Genomic DNA, 17,316 nt, shown 5'->3' with positions numbered 1-17,316 from the left:
TTATTATAAAATGATTGTTTTTTAATTATGAAGTGATTGAGATGCCACAAGCAAGTGCTTGAATAAATAATGACATATCAATGCTATGAAATGCCCATAGCCATTAATAAGAAATGTGAACTAACACACAAAGAACTAGAAGATAAGCAAAAATAAATAAATTGCAAAATAATCCACCTTCTCTGATTTTTCCCAAGAAGACTTTGCAAGGACCAAATAGAAGGCATTGGCAACATTTACAGAAGTGGCCATGAATTTTACCTGGGGCAGCAGGGACTGCACAGATGGCTGACCACTGGGACACGATGCTGGGGACTTACAGACCCTACTCTCCACTGAGCACCAAGATAGCAAACCAAGGACTTTCCTGGCGATCCAGTGGTTTGAACTCCTTGCAGGGGGCACAGATTCGATCCCTGGTCGGGGGAACTAACATCCTGCAAGTCAAGTGGCTCATCCAAAAAACAAACAAACAAAAAGACAGCAAACCAGATGTGATCTGTAAGTTGAAACAAGGAGGAAAGCTATGGACCAAGGAGGGAGAAATGCGAGGTAGGTGCTAAGTGGCAGGTTCCCTCCCAGAACCTGACAGGGAAAAGATTTGTATGTGAGATTTCTGTAATATAAAGAGCTCACCCTATGGCAAAATTAAGGAGCCCACCTTAGGGTAAAACAGTTGTGAAGCTGTGTCTATTCCTTCATAACACTGAAAGACTCATAAAGAACAGCCTATGACTTTTTCTGAAAAGATGATGACCTGACAAACTGGCAATAGAACAGGTGAGCTTTCCACCCTGGAGATGTTCTCTTACAGGAAAATCCAGACCAAGGTGAGGATGTTGGAAAACATGTTGGTGTGAGGGCTTCCCTGGTGGCCCAGTCAGTGAAGAATCTGCCTGCAATGCAAGAGACGCAGGTTCGATTCCTGGGCCGGGAAGATCCCCTGAAGAAGGGCATGGTAATCCACTCCAGTACTCTTGCCTGGAGAATCCCATAGACTGAGAAGCCTGGAAGGTTACAGTCCACTGGGTTGCAAAGAGTCAGACACGACTGAAGTGACAGAGCACACACACATACACCTGTTGGTTCAACCTCCATACTTACTTCTCCAAAAAATAAATCCCCCATCAATGTGAAGCACTTAGAGTGAATTTGAATCATGATCTAGATATGGCAGATCACGAGGCAAATTATACGTGGATGAAGTCATTTGCTTGATGAAAGATGGTTCTGTCCTGGTTCATTCATGTTGGATTAAAACCCTGAATATAACCCCTGAGTGAGAGCTTCCAGTCAAAATTCAAACTTCATCAAACACCTTGGAATTCCCTGTAAAGACATCTGCTCTGAAAGTAATGAATCTGGGGTTGGGGAGGAATCAATGACAGCTCACCTCTTAACCAAACAAGGATCCATACCAGAATGAGAAGTCATGTGAACACCATCAAAGTGAGAAGCCTAGAGCCAGAAGTCACATTTCATGAGCGTCATAGCATTCATACAGGGCAGAAACCTTATGAATGTAATCACTGTGGAAAAACTTTTTCAAAAAAAAGTTGTACACCTCATGGTATATCAGAGATTTTGTACTGGAAAAAATTCTTTTCAATGTATACAACATGGAGAAACCTTTAACGACAATTCAACCCTCAATAGACACCACCATGAATTTCATACAGAATAGAAATGCAATGAATGTTTTGAATGTGGGCAATTCTCCTTTCTTAATGTACATCAGAGCCAGTGTGGATGTTTGTTATTTGCAACCGAGTCAGACTCCAGCAGAAAACAGAGGCACTTCTCAAATCAAGATGACTTAGCGCCAAAGAATTGATGCTTTTGAACTGTGGTGTTGGAGAAGACTCTTGAGAGTCCCTTGGACTGCAAGGAGATCCAACCAGTCCATTCTGAAGGAGATCAGCCCTGGGATTTCTTTGGAGGGAACGATGCTGAAGCTGAAACTCTAGTACTTTGGCCACCTCATGTGAAGAGTTGATTCATTGGAAAAGACTCTGTTGCTGGGAGGGATTGGGGGCAGGAGGAGAAGGGGACGACAGAGGATGAGTTGGCTGGATGGCATCACTGACTCGATGGACGTGAGTCTGAGTGAACTCTGGGAGTTGGTGATGGACAGGGAGGCCTGGCGTGCTGTGATTCATGGGGTCGCAAAGAGACAGACACGACTGAGCGACTGAACTGAACCCAAATATCAGTAGGAGTACTTGAAAAGGTTTTATTCAAAAGTGTAGATGTGAGGAAGGCACAAGGGATGGTGCAGTAACTCAAGACCCTAAACCCAAGAGGCAATGTGCCTCAAACGGTTAAAACTGCAGAAATTAGAGAAAGACGATTTAGAAGGATCTGTGGCTTTCTCGGGGGTGGGAGGCAGTCCAGAAGAATCAAAACCTCCAACCTCACTCAACTCTCTGTTTCTGAGGTCTCCGCAGTGGGCCAGTGGCTGAGTCCAACAAGATGCCAGACAGCAAGGGAGCCTGTGATGTGGTCAGCCTTTCAGAACAGAGAGATAAAGATGGATCTGGAGGGCAAATGGAAGAAACCCAGCTCATTGAACAGGAATCCTAGCTGACACACCTCCAAGAATCAGCCTGGGTGCCTTGTTCCCACTGTAGCCCAGAGCCTGGTAAAGAGCCTGGTCCAGAATAGACATTCGATAGAAATTGTTGAAATTAATAAAGGACCAGCGAACTTGTCTGCCTGACCATCTTTTCCAAGGCCCCTGGGGAGCATAGGAAGGAGATGCTTTTGTAACATACATTTCCTGTTACTAGACAATAACAGAGCAAAAGACGAGGAATTCAGCAAGAGCTGATGACCTTAAAGAAAAGAGGGAAAGGTGAAAGGAAAGCTGGGGCCACTGGACTGGAAGCTTGAAGTGTAATACCTAGAACAGGTAGAATCTTTGTGTTCTATTACAAGGTAATCATTAAAGGGATGTGGTCTATAAGCGTAAATTATGTGTAATGGCACATCTCTGGGAACCCTGCCTTCAAAGGAATGAGCATTAAGCTAAAATACCTTTGTTTAACTCACAGGAAACTTCTTGACCAGGCCTGCCTGTGAATAACTGCAGGAAGGAAGAAATTAACACAGCCCAAATGGCTACCCACTGCAGTATTCTTGCGTGGAGAACTCCACGGACAGAGGAGCCTTGCAGGCTATAGTCCACAGGGTTGCAAAGAGTCTGATACAACTGAGCACCTAACACACACAGGAGGTGACTGGAACCAGGAAATTTTCAACTTTACTCCCTCCCCTCTGAGTATAAAAGAAGCCTGAATTCTAATTCAGACAAGATAGTTCTTTGGGACAGGAGTCTGCCCTCTCTTCAATCTGGCTGGCTTTCTGAATACAGTTGCTGTTCCTTGCCCCAACACTCATCTCTCAATTTATTGGCTTGCTGTGAAGACAGCGAAGGATGAGAAATGAGATGGTTGGATAGCATCACCAACTCAATAGATATGAACTTGAGATAACTCTGGGAGATAGTGGAGGACAGAGGAGCCTGGGTAGGCTGCAGTCCATGGGGTCACAAAAGAGTCAGACACAACTTAGTGACTGAACAACATCAGTGAGTGGTATGAACTTGGACTCAGTAACATATCTCAGCAAAGCCTCAGAATTCTGCATGATAGTTGTTACTTCTTACACTCAGTAGTTAAGAAAACTGAGGCTCAGAGAGCTTAGGTAAGTTTCCCAGGGCCACACAGTAACTTGGAGACAAGATTTGAATCTGGATCTATCTGCAGCCTAAGCCTGTGGTTTTTCCACCCAGCAGGACACAGAATAAACTCCCCCACGGGTGTCAGCTCTAAAGAATAACTTAATGGCTTAAAGGCAAAAATGCCTTCACTCTGCTGATGTATCACAAATAGTTATTAACATGGTTTCTTTTGTGACATCCTGAAGTCAGGAAAGGCTTTATTTCATCAAATAAAAAAATGAAGTTTGTCAGGGAGCTAGGAAAAGCCAAACAACTTTCTTGGATTTCCTATAGCCCTGACTATTTAATCACAGCCATTTTTTATTGATTCTAAATTCCCTGATTAAGGAACAGACTGTGGCCATGTTTCAAGGACATCAGGATAGCAAAAGATTGACAAAGAGGGGTTAACGTTTGTAGAAGCAGAATGAGTTTTATCTGTGCCACAGTATTCATAGATCATTATGAAATGATATTTATTTTACCAAACTAACGAAAGATTTTAAAAAACAAATAGAAATCACTTAAAGGCAAAGAAATTCACATAGTCTGTTATCAAAAGCTGCATTCCAAGAAAATTTTTTTTCTCTTAACAAAGAGAGAAAACCAAATTCCAGTCTGTTACAAGCTTATATTCACAGTGAAATAGTAGTTATTTGCAATTAAAATTTTCAAAGGCAGTTCAATGTCTTAGAAAACTTTTCTCAGGGTCCACATTCCACAAGCTTTTTTTTTTTTCACTTTCTGTATCCATCACTTTGTCCATTCAGAAACAGCCACCCATGAGACTTACTTCCTTTTCCCTTAATAAAATGTAACTCCATTTCTTATACCTCTTTATTAAAAACATACATCTTACTTTGCTTAAGCAAACGTGAACTGTCCTTTAGGCCAGCACTCTGTAGATTGGTAAACAAAAATCACCCAAAGTTCTTATCTCATTTACATTTTCTTTCTTTAAAAGTTGCTTCACACTGAGTGACTTCCTTTGCTGACAAATTTGTAACAGAGATAATAAGATCATATTTAGTCTACAATAAACCTAAGCATAATAAAAGTATTACTCAATGTTGATGAACCTTAAGACATGTCTATATTAATTAGATTAACAGACAAGCATTAATACCAGGTTAATTTATTACTGATTATTTCCCAGTTCATGTGAACCTGAAATTCATTTAGTTTAATTTCTCTTGAATTTAGAATTGTTTGATTTGCAAGTGTTTACTTTTCTTTAGGTCAATTTAATTAGAGATTGTCTACAAATTAACCTTAGCAATAGTATCCAAAGACAAAGACAAGCACTGAGACATACATAAATCCAGATAGACAGATATCACATAGTTTTCCACTTGAGATTTAAAGTGTCCCTTTGTTTTTTTGTTTCTTGGCTTGAAGTTCTACCAATTTGCCCAAGGCTGAAGTCTCAGGCAGAGTGGGTTATGTCTCTTAAGGATACGATGAGTCAATTTCAGGCTATTTCCTAGTCAAGAAAAGAATTTAACAAGTCAGCTTCTTCTAACTGCACATGCAAAAAGAACAGGTTTTGCAATTTTAGAAGGATTTCATTTTAACCAGTTTTCTCCTGAGTCTAAAGAGCGTCATGGCCATCCAGTGTCAAACAATTCATCTCCCTTTTTTATATTCATAGTTCCATAGCTAAAATATAGACCAAATAGTGCTCAAATAGGCTTTGATGACAAGGACAGACCGACTGATAAGATGTTGTCCCAGCAGAGATTGTCCCTTGCGGGAACTGAGGTCTTAGTCTGATCAGAAGACTCTGAAGGAATAAGGGAACTTGCAAAAGTTGGGGAAGCTTGTTTTCCTCCCCATTTTCTATCCATCTACCTCCCTGAGAGATAGGGGAGTTAGAGGGAGATTCTTTAGAATGTTTAGGAGAGTGTTTTCAGGCTTTTGATTATAGGAAAAAGTCCTGGGCCAAAGGGATGACAGAGAGGAAGAAAGAAGGAGGGTTGAGGGGATAGGGTGGCAATAGAAAGATACATGCATCACGAGTCCCTCAGATTTGGATTCTGACTGAGTGTCATAGGGTTTAAGCATAAGGAATGACGAAAGAGATCAAGTTGGAGGATTGTGCTGTAATTTATTGTGCAATTAAGAGTGCATTTTTCTTGGTTCCCCAATTCGTACCGACTGCAAGTTTCATTGCGAAAGACTATGAGTCTCTTCTTTTTAAGACTTTCAGGGTCAAAGTTTTTCCAGTTCCTGGAATACAGCCTAGAGGTGAGCCTGAGGGAGGTTCTTGAGATGTACCTAAGCCCATTCTTAGGATGGGGGTACCGAGAGTTCACTGGCCACAGAAGACGTCCCAACTGTCCCAATATACCCTCTGTGTGCAACTGAGACACTGTACATCTAATGGCACAAATGGCCAACAATCCCAACAGCGAGAGGTGCTGTCTGAGCATACGACAGAGTGGCACAAACTAGACTAGGCACACGCCTCGGCACAAACAGTGTGAAAATGCATCTGGTGGGTAGGGCAGGAAAGGACAAAAGAGGTTCGCAGACCAGTGTGACTTGGGGTATGGTGATTTCCTGAAATGTGGAAGACACTCTTTGCGATGACTCAGAAACCACTCTAGGCTAAATTTGGAATGAGGAAGGAAAAGTGAAAGCAGCAGGGAAGACAGGCTGAGGAATCTGCCTTGTAGTCCTACCTGGAAGGCAATGGCCAAGGGAAGTGGGCTCAGTGTTTGCTTGAGCCAATATGGGCCTGACATTGCACAGAAGTTTTCTTGCTAGTAACAGATCTTCTAATAGACTGGCCCATTCCAAAATCCCCTTATCCTGTCATGGGATAAGTTGTGGTCACCCTAATGGTTTTTAAGTTCCTGACAACTTCTTTGGTGGCTCAGCCAGTAAAGAAACCACCTGCAATGTGGGAGAACTGGTTTCAATCCCTGGGTTGGGAAGAGCCCATGGAGGAGGGCCTGGAAACCCACTCTAGTATTTTTGCCTGGAGAATCTGCATGGACAGAGGAGCCTGGTGGGCTACAGTCCATGAAGTTGCAGAGAGTTAGACACAACTGAGCAATGAAGCAGAGCACAATGCACGTGCAGTTTTAATTGGTCTGGTCCTCAGCTTAAAGGACAAAGAGGAAAGGCACCCTCATCCACTTGGGTGCCAGTTATTGGGGTACAGTGTGATGTGGGGCCTTTGGAACATGCCGGAGAGTAGCTCTGGCCAGAGTTTCTCAGTTAGTTCATAATCCCTTGCCTGTTCACAAAGAGTTCGAGGAAAAAGAAACAAGAGAGGAAAAGAGAGAGAGGGAGAGCCGCACAGAGTCCCTGAATGGGCCACCAAATGTTGAAGCAGTTCAAGTGCCAGCTGGAGAAGAATTGCCAGACACAGAGCTTTTCAGATGGGAGTGAATTTAGTAAGAGCAAAAAGCAGAGATAATGTAGGCACTGTGAGTTTTAGCAGGGCCAACCTCTTGATCAGGGAGAGTCAACAGTTTTTGTGGAATGGCACCCCACTCCAGTACTCTTACCTGGAAAATCCCATGGACAGAGGATCCTGGTAGGCTGCAGTCCATGGGGTTGCTAAGAGTCAGACATGACTGAGCTACTTCAATTTCACTTTTTACTTTCATGCGTTGAAGAAGGAAATGGAAACCCACTCCGGTGTTCTTGCCTGGAGAATCCCAGGGATGGGGGAGCCTGGTGGGCTGCTGTCTATTGGGTTGCACAGAGTTGGACACGACTGAAGCGACTTAGCAGCAGCAGCAGCCAATTTTTATAGTCTCAAGAAAATTCCTGCTGGAATGTTGGCACTAGATGATTGGTTAGGGCACTACTGAGTGACTACTGAGGGAACATTTTTGCCTAATTTGGCTCAAGAAGCCTGCTGGTGATTATCTGGAGGATTTTGGTAATGGTTACAAAGGATTTCAGTCAGCTTCGGAGGTGACATTGGTTCTGGGCTCTACTTCTGTGACCTTTGTACTAGACCTCACATTTGTGGCCTTGGGGCAGGACTTAAAAAAAAATCTATAGAGGAATTTCTCCTGACAGATTTCTCAAACTTGGTGCATTTGTATTCTATTGCTGAATAATGTATTTCCACAAACATAGGGGATTAAAAAAAAACAAGTCTGTTATTTCAAACTTGATGTGTGAATCAGGAGTTAAGGCACAGCTTAATTTAGCTGTCATTCAGAGAAAGAAGATGGTGCGAAGACACAGGGGAATGCCATCTACAATCCAAGGAATATTTGAGGTATCAGGAGCTGGGAGAGAGGGCTGGAAAAGATTCTCCCTGAAGTTCATAGCAGCTTTATTTATTCTTGCAAAAACTTGAAAACAACCACAATGACCTTCAGTAGGTGAACTGGAAAAGAAGTTGCTAGATCCAGATAGTCAAATACTGTTCGAAACTAAAATGAAATGAGCTCTCAAGCCCTGAGAAAATGTGGAGGAACCTTAAATGCTGCCAATAATTGAAAGCAAAAATCTACATGCTGCATGATTCCTACTATGTGACATTCTGGGAAAAGGCTCTACCCTCATGACCTGATTTCTTCCCAAAGACCCACCTCCAAATATCATCACTTTGGAGATTAAACTTGAACAGATGAAGTTTGGAGGGATGCAAACTTTCATTCCACGACAGACTTCCTTAAGTTTTATACAAAGTTCTTGTCCTTTCCAAGATCCCATGCAGGACACTGCACACATTTACTTGTCCTGTCTCCTAAGGCTCCTCTCAGCTGTGAATCCTCTCTGACTTTCCTTGCTTTTGATGATTTCGACAAATTTGATGAATACTAGTATATTTTAGTATGTCCCTAGATTACAGTTTTTCTGATGCTCTTCCAGTAACTAAACTGAATTTATGGGTATTTTGGGGAAAATGGTCTTAGAGGGAAAGTTCAGTGTTCATTAAATCAACAAAATAATTTATGCCTAATAATGTTGGTTTATGGTTATTGAGGAAGTGGCTCACTTGTATTTGTCAGGTTTCTCCGCTGTAAAGTTACTCTCTTTTCCTTCTTCCATTTTGTCCTCTCTGGAAGGGAGTCACAATGTGCAGCCCAGAGTTCAGGAGTGTTGAATTGGGTTTCCCCTTCTTTAGAGTGAACTGTCTATGCAAATTATTTGGAACTTTCCTGTACAAAAGATATTTACATATTCTCCTCCATTTATTAATGTATTCAGTTATTTATTTACATCCATGGGGGGTCATAGATATTTATTTTATTTGAGGTTATAATCTGTCTTGGTCTATTTGGGATGCTATAACAAAATAGCACAGACTGGTTGACTTAGAAATTTATTGCTCACAGTTCTGGAGGCTTGAATTCCACTATGACTGTGGCAGCATGATGGTGTGAGGGTCTTGTTTTGGACTGCAGGTTTCTTATTGTAATCTCACATGGCAGAAGGAACTAGGAAGATCTTGGGGTTCTCTTTCACAAGGGTACTAATCCCATTCATAACAGAGAATTCCTCATGAACTAGTAATGTTCCAAATGCTCCAATTTCTAACATGGTCACCTTGAGCATTAATATTCTGAAATGTGAATTTTGAAGGGACAAAAATATTCAGATTTATATATACATATGTACATAAAAATATATTTCTAACATTTGATATATCTGTTGCTCAAATTGTTTCAGCTTTCTCCACTGGGAGATCTTTCTGTTGGTTCCTGAGCCTCTCTGACAAACTCCTATCAATGGTTTTTGCTTTTCCATTTTGTTTTCTTTTAGTTCTTCAATTCCATATTTTCTGAAGGATATTGAATTTTTGATAGGATCTCTAAACACAAAGCAGAGAGATTAGCCTTTAATGAAAGGCCTTTAGAACAGAAGGGCCAAGTGATTGAATTAAATCATTTTTATTTTGAAATAAATCATTTAGTAAAGACAGATTCACTCATTTATTAAATTAAACAGTAATGGCCTGACATGTGGCAGTAAGTGATCTGGCAACTGAGGATTCAGCCTCTTCTTCATAGAACTGATAGAATTTACATCTTGTTTGAGAAAGAGACAACACATACATCGGGGTTCATTTTTCATGATGCAAGACTTTCAGTCTAGTTAAATAACATCCGTCTTGCAACACATAGTTCAGATTTCAGTTACCACAGGAAACTGAATAATTGCATAAAGTATGACTAATGATTGCCTAAAGCTGCTTACTCTCCTTCAGCCCACACATCACTATGTAATAACAGATGCTCATCACGACCAATAAACATTCATATCAAGTCTCTGAAAGTCTATAGTGTGGTCACTGTGACTCTCACTCAGTTTAGGCAGAAACAGTGGGATGTGTAGTTGTGTTGTCTCCTCTCTTCCGGTGATGAGCCCACATGACATTTACAAAATGAGCAATTGTAACAGGGAGCCGGCATCGAGGAGGAACGTGCGCTGGGAAACAATGATGGGACTGGAAGTTATATTCAAGATGAAAATAAATGGGTTACAGAGGAAATAGCTGACCACGGAGTGGTAACTTGATCCTGTTGGAAAGATTCCAGATACACAGTCAGCAGAACTTAGGGAAGGCAAACTTATAACATAAATGAGGAACGTGATGGTGGGGAAAAGGGTGAAGTTTTCTCAAAAGAAGTGAGGGCAGCAAATACTTCAAATTAAAGAAAGTTTTGAAAAGATGTCACAACGTTGAGAGTACAAGGCATAAAATGTTGGAAACTGATCCAAAGGAGCATCATTCACCAGGTTATAAAAAAGATACTCTTATATTGTAAATTAATCTGCATTTTTAACATACAGCTTGTACACCTGGAAGTCCTCGGTTCACATACTGCTGAAGCCTAGCTTGAGGGATTATGAGCATAATCTTGCTAGCATGTGAAATGAGTGCAATTGCATGGTAATTTGAACGTTCTTTGACATTGCGTTTCTTTGGGACTGGAATGAAAACTGAACTTTTCCAGGCCTGTGGCCACTGCGGAGTTTTCCAAATTTGCTGGCATATTGAGTGCAGCACTTTAACACCGTCATCTTTTAGGATTTGAAATAGCTCAGCTGGAATTCCATCACCTACTCTAGCTTTGTTCATAGTGATGCTTCGTAAGGCCCACTTGACTTCACAATGCAGGATATCTGGATCTAGGTGAGTGACCACACCATCAAGGTCATCTGGATTTTTAAGAGCTTTTTTGTACAGTTTTTCTGTGTATTCTTGCCACTTCTTAATCTCTTCTGCTTCTGTTATGTCCTTGCCATTTTTGTCCTTGATTGTGCCTATCTTTGCATGAAATGTTCCCTTGGTATCTCTAATTTTCTTGAAGAGATCTCTAGTCTTTCCCATTCTATTGTTTCCCTCTGTTTCTTTGCACTGTTCATTTGAGAAAGCTGTTTTATCTCTCCATTCTATTCTCTGCAACTCTGCATTCAGTTGGGTATATCTTTCGCTTTCTCCTTTGCCTTTCACTTCTCTTCTTTTCTCAGTTATTTGTAAGGCCTCCTCAGACAACCATTTTACCTTCTTGAATTTTAAATTGCCAACATACACTGGATCATAGAAAAACCAAGGGAACTGAAAAAAAAAAAAAAACCCACACATCTACTTCTGCTTCCTTGAATATGCTAAAGCCTTTGACTGTGTGGATCACAAAAAACTGTGGAAAATTCTTAAAGAGATGGGAATATTGAACCACATTACCTGTCTCCTGAGAATCCTGTATGCAGGGCAAGAAGCAGTATTTAAAACTCTACGTGGAACAATGGACTGATTCAAAATTGGGAAGGCAGTATGTTAAGGTTGTGTATTGTCTGGTCGAAAAGAGCTGGACGCAAAGCAACTGAACAAGAGCAACAATGTTGTAAATTATACAAGAAGAATGTAAGTAGGGTGCAAGCATTTTTTATATGTTTTTACAAAGAAATATTAATAAATTACTTAAATTCTCAATGTTTCTAATTTGTCAAAGTGCAAGTAGTAGTAGCTGACAGAGAGTTTATAATGTTTTCAAAACAAATTTAAAACATCATAGAATGAACATTATCTTTCCTATCGATTACTGAGTTCACTATGAGTTTATTCAGTAATTTTTATGGTCCTTTTCTATCTTGCAAAGTGAGGACTGCATGTGCTTTGTATGTCAGATGGTAATATGTAGGGAGCCGTATACCAGTGTTGCAGGTGGGAGGCTTTGTACCAATGCCACAGATGCAGAACCCAGCGCAAAAGTCATCTCCAGAACCGACTGACCCTCTCGCCAACATTTACCGTGACTCCCATCCCCACTCCTGATCTACACTGGCCTCCTCCCTGACCCCACATTAGGTAAAAATACCTATCCTAACCAATCACCTACTGCCACCCTTTCAGCAGGAATTTTATTTTTCCTGAGGCAGTTAAAGTTGACTACTAACCCAGGAAAGGCATGGCTCTCCCTTGAGCCGTCCCGCTGTTTTAACAGTTATCTCTCTGTGGTCTGTCGGGAAGTTGGCCCCTTTGCTTCCAGTGTCCTCATTATCTCTGACCTTTATTTTTAGTTAACTCAGTCCTTTCTGAAACACTCTCTGTGTTTAGAAATTCTTTTCCAACTTGTGTACAGACCATCAAGACAATAAGTACTCAGGAAACAAATTAACAAGGTTAAGAGCTCATGGATGTCAGGGTAAGAGCGGAACTGACATTTTATACAGGGTAGTATATGAAAGGTGCCTTGGATAAAGTGACATTTGAGCAGATGTTGGAAAGAAGAGAGAGAGAGGTGCGTCTGTGTGGGGGTGGGGAGCAGAGGAGTGGTAGGATTTGAGTGATATTCCCCAAAATTCACTGTGCCTGAAACAGGAAAGCCAGTTAGAGATCATAGCAATGGTACAGGAAGAGATGACGGTGGCTGAGACGAGGGAGTGGTGGTGGGGATGAGAAAGTGGACATTATGGAAAGAGTCCAGTGGTGTGCTGGAAGAGGCTTGGACTGGCTCATGAGACTTGATAGTTGCATTTTGAGGAACTGTGCAAGCAAGTTGTTAAACTGATGCTAACCTAAAATTGACCACATTGGGGGTATTTACAGAAAGAAGTGGCATGTACTACCAATCAGGCTTTTCTTTTTTTTCTAAGAGTCAGTTGTTGGGTAGGATGATTTGAGAGAATAGCTTTGAAACATGTATATTATCATATGTGAAATAGATTGCCAGTCCAGATTCGATGCATGAGACAGGGTGCTCAGGGCAGGAAAACTGGGATGACCCTGAGGGATGGGATGGGAAGGGAAGTGGGAGAGGGTTCAGGATGGGGAACGCAAGTACACCCATGGCTGATTCATGTCAGTGTATGGCAAAAAACACTACAATATTGTAAAGTAATTAGCCTCCTATTAAAAAAAAAAGAATCAGTTGTTAAAGGTTCCTATCTCACCACTGGACTTTACCGTTTTGAAGGCAGAATTGAATATGAGTTATAAACTGTGGAAAATTCTTAACAAGATGTAAATACCAGACCCTATTACCTACCTCCTAAGAAATCTGTATGCAGGTCAAGAAGCAACAGTTAGAACTGGACATGGAACAACAGACTGGTTCCAAATTGGGAAAGGGTACATCAAGGCTGTATATTGTCGCTTTTCTTATTTAACATATATGCAGAGAAAAATCATGTGAAATGGATGAAGCACTAGCTGGAATCAAGATCCCCGAGAGAAATATCAACAACCTCAGATATGCAGATGACACCACCCTGATGGCAGAAAGTAAAGAGGAACTAGGGAGCCTCTTGATGAAGGTGAAAGAGGAAAGTGAAAGCTCTGACTTAAAACTCAACATTCAAAAAACGAAGATCATGGCATCCGGTCACATCACTGCATGGCAAATAGATGGGGATAAAAATGGAAACAGTGACAGACTTTATTTTTTGGGGCTCCAAAATCAATGTGGACAGAGACTGCAATCAGGAAATTAAAAGATTCTTGCTCCTTGGAAGAAAAGCTATAACCAACCTAGACAGCATATTAAGAAGCAGAGACATGTCTTTTCCAGCAAAGATCCTACTAGTGAAACCTATGGCTTTTCCAGTAGTCATGTTCCAATGTGAGAGCTGGACTGTAAAGAAGGCTTAGCGCTGAAGAATTGATGCTTTTGAGCTGTGGTGCTGGAGAAGACTCTTGAGAGTCCCTTGGACAGCAAAGAGATCAAACCAGTCATTCCTAAAAGAAATCAACCCTAATTATTAATTGGAAGGATTGTGCTGTTGCTGAAGCTCCAAAACTTTGACTCCCTAATGGGGGGAGCTGACTCATTGGAAAAGACCCTGATGCTGGAAAAGATTAAGGGCAGCAGGAGAAGGGGGTGACAGAGGATGAGTTGGTTGACATCATCAAATCAATGGACATGAGTTTGAGCAAACTCTGGGAGACAGTGAAGGACAGGGATGCCTGGCATGCTGCAGTACATGGGTTTGGAAAGAGTCAGATATGACTGAATGATTGAACGACAACAACAGCATAAAAGAAAGAGAAATCAAGGATGAATTCAAAGCTTCTGGACACAGCATAATTCCCATGAGCAATTCATAAGGATTGTGAAAGATTCAAGTTGATGGAAAACTACTCTTTCCATTGCAGAAAGAGAATGAAACACTAATTTCTGGGTTTGAGAAGTGGGCTATCTAGGCAAATGGGGAAGGAGAAAATTTTTTCTTAAAACCAAGATGGCACTTGGTTTAAAACTAAAGAGGCACTTCAATGGTTGGGAGTTAAGTGAAGGCAAGAATCTAGAAGACAGAATAACTTTTCCACAGCTTATCAGTGTATAGTCCACGGCCAAGTCCAAGGTGATGGATGATCTGTATTAGTTGGACTTAATCCTGATCTGTATTAGTTGGACTCAAGGAGATCCAACCAGTCCATCCTAAAGGAAATCAGTCCTGGGTGTTCATTGGTAGGACTGATGTTGAAGCTGAAACTCCAATACTTTGGCCACCTGATGTGAAGAGCTGACTTATTTGAAAAGACCTTGATGCTGGGAAAGCTTGAGGGCAGGAGGAGAAGGGGATGACAGAGGATGAGATGGTTGGATGGCATCACCGACTCAATGGACATGGGTTTGGGTGGACTCCAGGAGTTGGTGATGGACAGGGAGGCTTGGTGTGTTGTGGTTCCTGGGGTCGCAAAGAGTCAGACATGACTGAGCGACTGAACTGAACTGAATTCTCACATCCAAGGGAGATGTCGTAGTCAGTCTCCAGAGCTACTTCCCATGATCTTTGCTCAGGATCACATATGAAGATTCAGCTCTGGGGGTTTCGTGAACATGTGGGCAGGCAGATCTCCATGGACAGAAGACTTTTGGAGCAGAGTTGTGGAAGCTTTCAGCTGGGTCCTTCTTGTGGGCTGGGCCCTCAGTGAGGGAAGGAGACAGTAGAGGCTGACGGCAGCACCTAGCAGGGAGGAAGGAAGGGGCTGTGGGAAACATTTTCATACTTAATTATCTGCTCATCATTCAGGAAAAGTTCTCTGCATGCCTCCCACATGCCCAGGTGTTCTCCTCCTGGGATGCCAGTCCTGAAAGGATGGACAGCCCCTGAGTTAGGACTCTGTCCCCTCAGCCTCCTCCCCAGGCCCTCATGCTCCCTCCCCAGGCCTTCCACTCTGTCACACAGAGGTCACAGTTGGAGCAGCCATCAGAGGAGCTGATCTGAGACTGACCAATATTACCTTAAGTGTGGATACCTGTTGCCCCAGGGAGCCCCTGAGTTCAGTGATCTAGAAATGGTCTCCAAGGGAGCCGCCCACTCAGCTGCTCGTCGTTCAGCACACTCTGCCTACCTCCTCCACAGAAACACCAGGGGAAAGAAACCCTTTGAAATCCCTGATGCAGACCACCCCCTCCAGGAGCTTATCATCTCCTGGGAGCTGGGCACCTCTTTGAGGGAAACATGATACTCCTGAGGGTACCGAGGGAGGTGTGCCTCCTTCTCTTAACTCTGTGTGAGCCCTGCCCCCGTGTGGCCTGTGGGTGGCCCCCCTAATGAACGCGTGTCTTCTGGATTTTGTCCTGCCCTCCCTCATCCATAACTTACAGTCAGGCTCGATACTTCCTGTGGACAAAGGTGACAGAGATGCCGAGCAGCAGCAGCACCTTGGGGACTAGGAAGACAACTGCCCAAAGAGAAGACAGCTCTGGACCTGGAAATCAGGGGACAAGAGGGGTGATCAGATGCGCCACACAGGAGCCGTTCCCAAGGGCCTCCACTTACTCCATCTGAGGCTGCCTAGGCCCATCAACATGCTATGGCTTTGACTTGCAACCTGAGCTAAGGCTCAAGGCAGAAATTAGGGTACAGAACCGCCTCATTTTCCCTCTTTCTTTTCTCAGGCTGCAATGGTCCTATTATTTGAAGAGAAAATGCCAGGATTGAAAATAACTGAGAGACAAGAAAAATTCAGCAAATCCTCGTGCACAATGTCTCTTTAGGCTGTAATTCCATCCTTGGCAAGTCATCAGGGAAATGCAGGAGAAACAGGCAAGGCAGCTAGAACAGGTGCCTAGAGTTATTTGGAATTATCATCATCGATATTAAATATATCTAAACTTTGAAAATATTGGGAAAATTTCCTAAGAGCACAGACTATAGGAAAGGGATTCAAGGTAAGCCTGATTTTAAAGGCTTGGCACAAAATCCCCAGGTTCTGTGCATATGTTACCTTACATGTCAAGAAGGATTAGCAGTAGTGATTTGTTGAGGATCTTGACATGGGCACATTAAATTAGATTTTCCAAGCGGAGCCAATGTAGTTATGAAGATTCTTATAAGTAAAAGATGGAGGCAGGTCATTTGGAGAAGCAGATGTGATCAGAAGCAGAGGTCAGAGTAATGTGGGGCCCTTTACCAAGGAGTGTGGGCACGCTTGGAAGCTGCGAAAGGGAAGGAAATGGATTCTCCTCTAGTATCTTCAGAACGAACACAGCCTAGTCACCCATTATAATGTCTGACCTCTACAACTATATGATAAGATATTTATCTTGTATCAAATCACTAAACATATTAATTACTCACAGTGACTATAGGAACATAATTTAAGGAAGACAGATTTGACTCTATGGACAGGCATGATTTACAATGCATACCCTCTGTGTAGAAAAGGCAGAAAGAGAAAAGAAGTGCTATGGGGCAGTCGAGTGGTAAAGAGAAAAAGAAAAAGGTAGGGAGAAGGGATTTCAGATACTGGTTCCTGAAAGATAAAAGAGAACCAAAGAATTAGAAGACTCAGAACCTTTTTCCCTTTATCAAACCAACCAGCCAACCAGTCAAAAACTCCATTACTGTATTGGTGTGTTCTATACTGTGGGAAGAGAAGTCCATTAGGATAGGAATTTATTGTAAAACACCCCAATATCATAAAAACAAGCAATCAGATGTCCATCTTCCCACCAGACTGACTGCACCCAGGACTGCAGTGGTTGGAGTCCTCAGATGCCCAGGGTAGGTTTTGGGTCTCGGTAGGAAAGTGAGTGACTTCACTTTCACTTTTCACTTTCATGCATTGGAGAAGACAATGGCAACCCACTCCAGTGTTCTTGCCTGGAGACTTCCAGGGACAGGGGAGCCTGGTGGGCTGCCGTCTATGGGGTCGTACAGAG

At 42.3% G+C, this 17,316-nt stretch overlaps 1 protein-coding gene across 4 annotated transcripts in view; it reads right to left on the bottom strand.

Annotated features, from left to right (window-relative positions):
- Positions 1-9,572: 9,572 nt before the first annotated feature.
- LOC101105937 (tyrosine-protein phosphatase non-receptor type substrate 1-like) overlaps positions 9,573-17,316 on the bottom strand; it is a 77,761-nt gene continuing 70,017 nt past the window's right edge. For 2 of the 4 annotated variants that reach the window (XM_060396904.1, XM_060396906.1), the window contains exons 5-6: positions 15,755-15,860; positions 9,573-15,134 (exon numbers count right to left, since the gene is read on the bottom strand). In XM_060396904.1, the coding sequence (XP_060252887.1) occupies positions 15,757-15,860 (104 nt within the window). In that variant the 3' untranslated portion in view covers positions 9,573-15,134; positions 15,755-15,756. Of the gene's footprint in view, positions 15,861-17,316 lie in introns of all 4 variants that reach the window. The other 2 variants (XM_042229834.2, XM_060396905.1) reach the window with 2 other exon arrangements.

This window comes from Ovis aries, chromosome 13 (genome assembly GCF_016772045.2).
Source record: "Ovis aries strain OAR_USU_Benz2616 breed Rambouillet chromosome 13, ARS-UI_Ramb_v3.0, whole genome shotgun sequence".
Taxonomy (NCBI): domain Eukaryota; kingdom Metazoa; phylum Chordata; class Mammalia; order Artiodactyla; family Bovidae; genus Ovis; species Ovis aries.
This window is presented reverse-complemented; position numbering and strand designations above follow the sequence as displayed.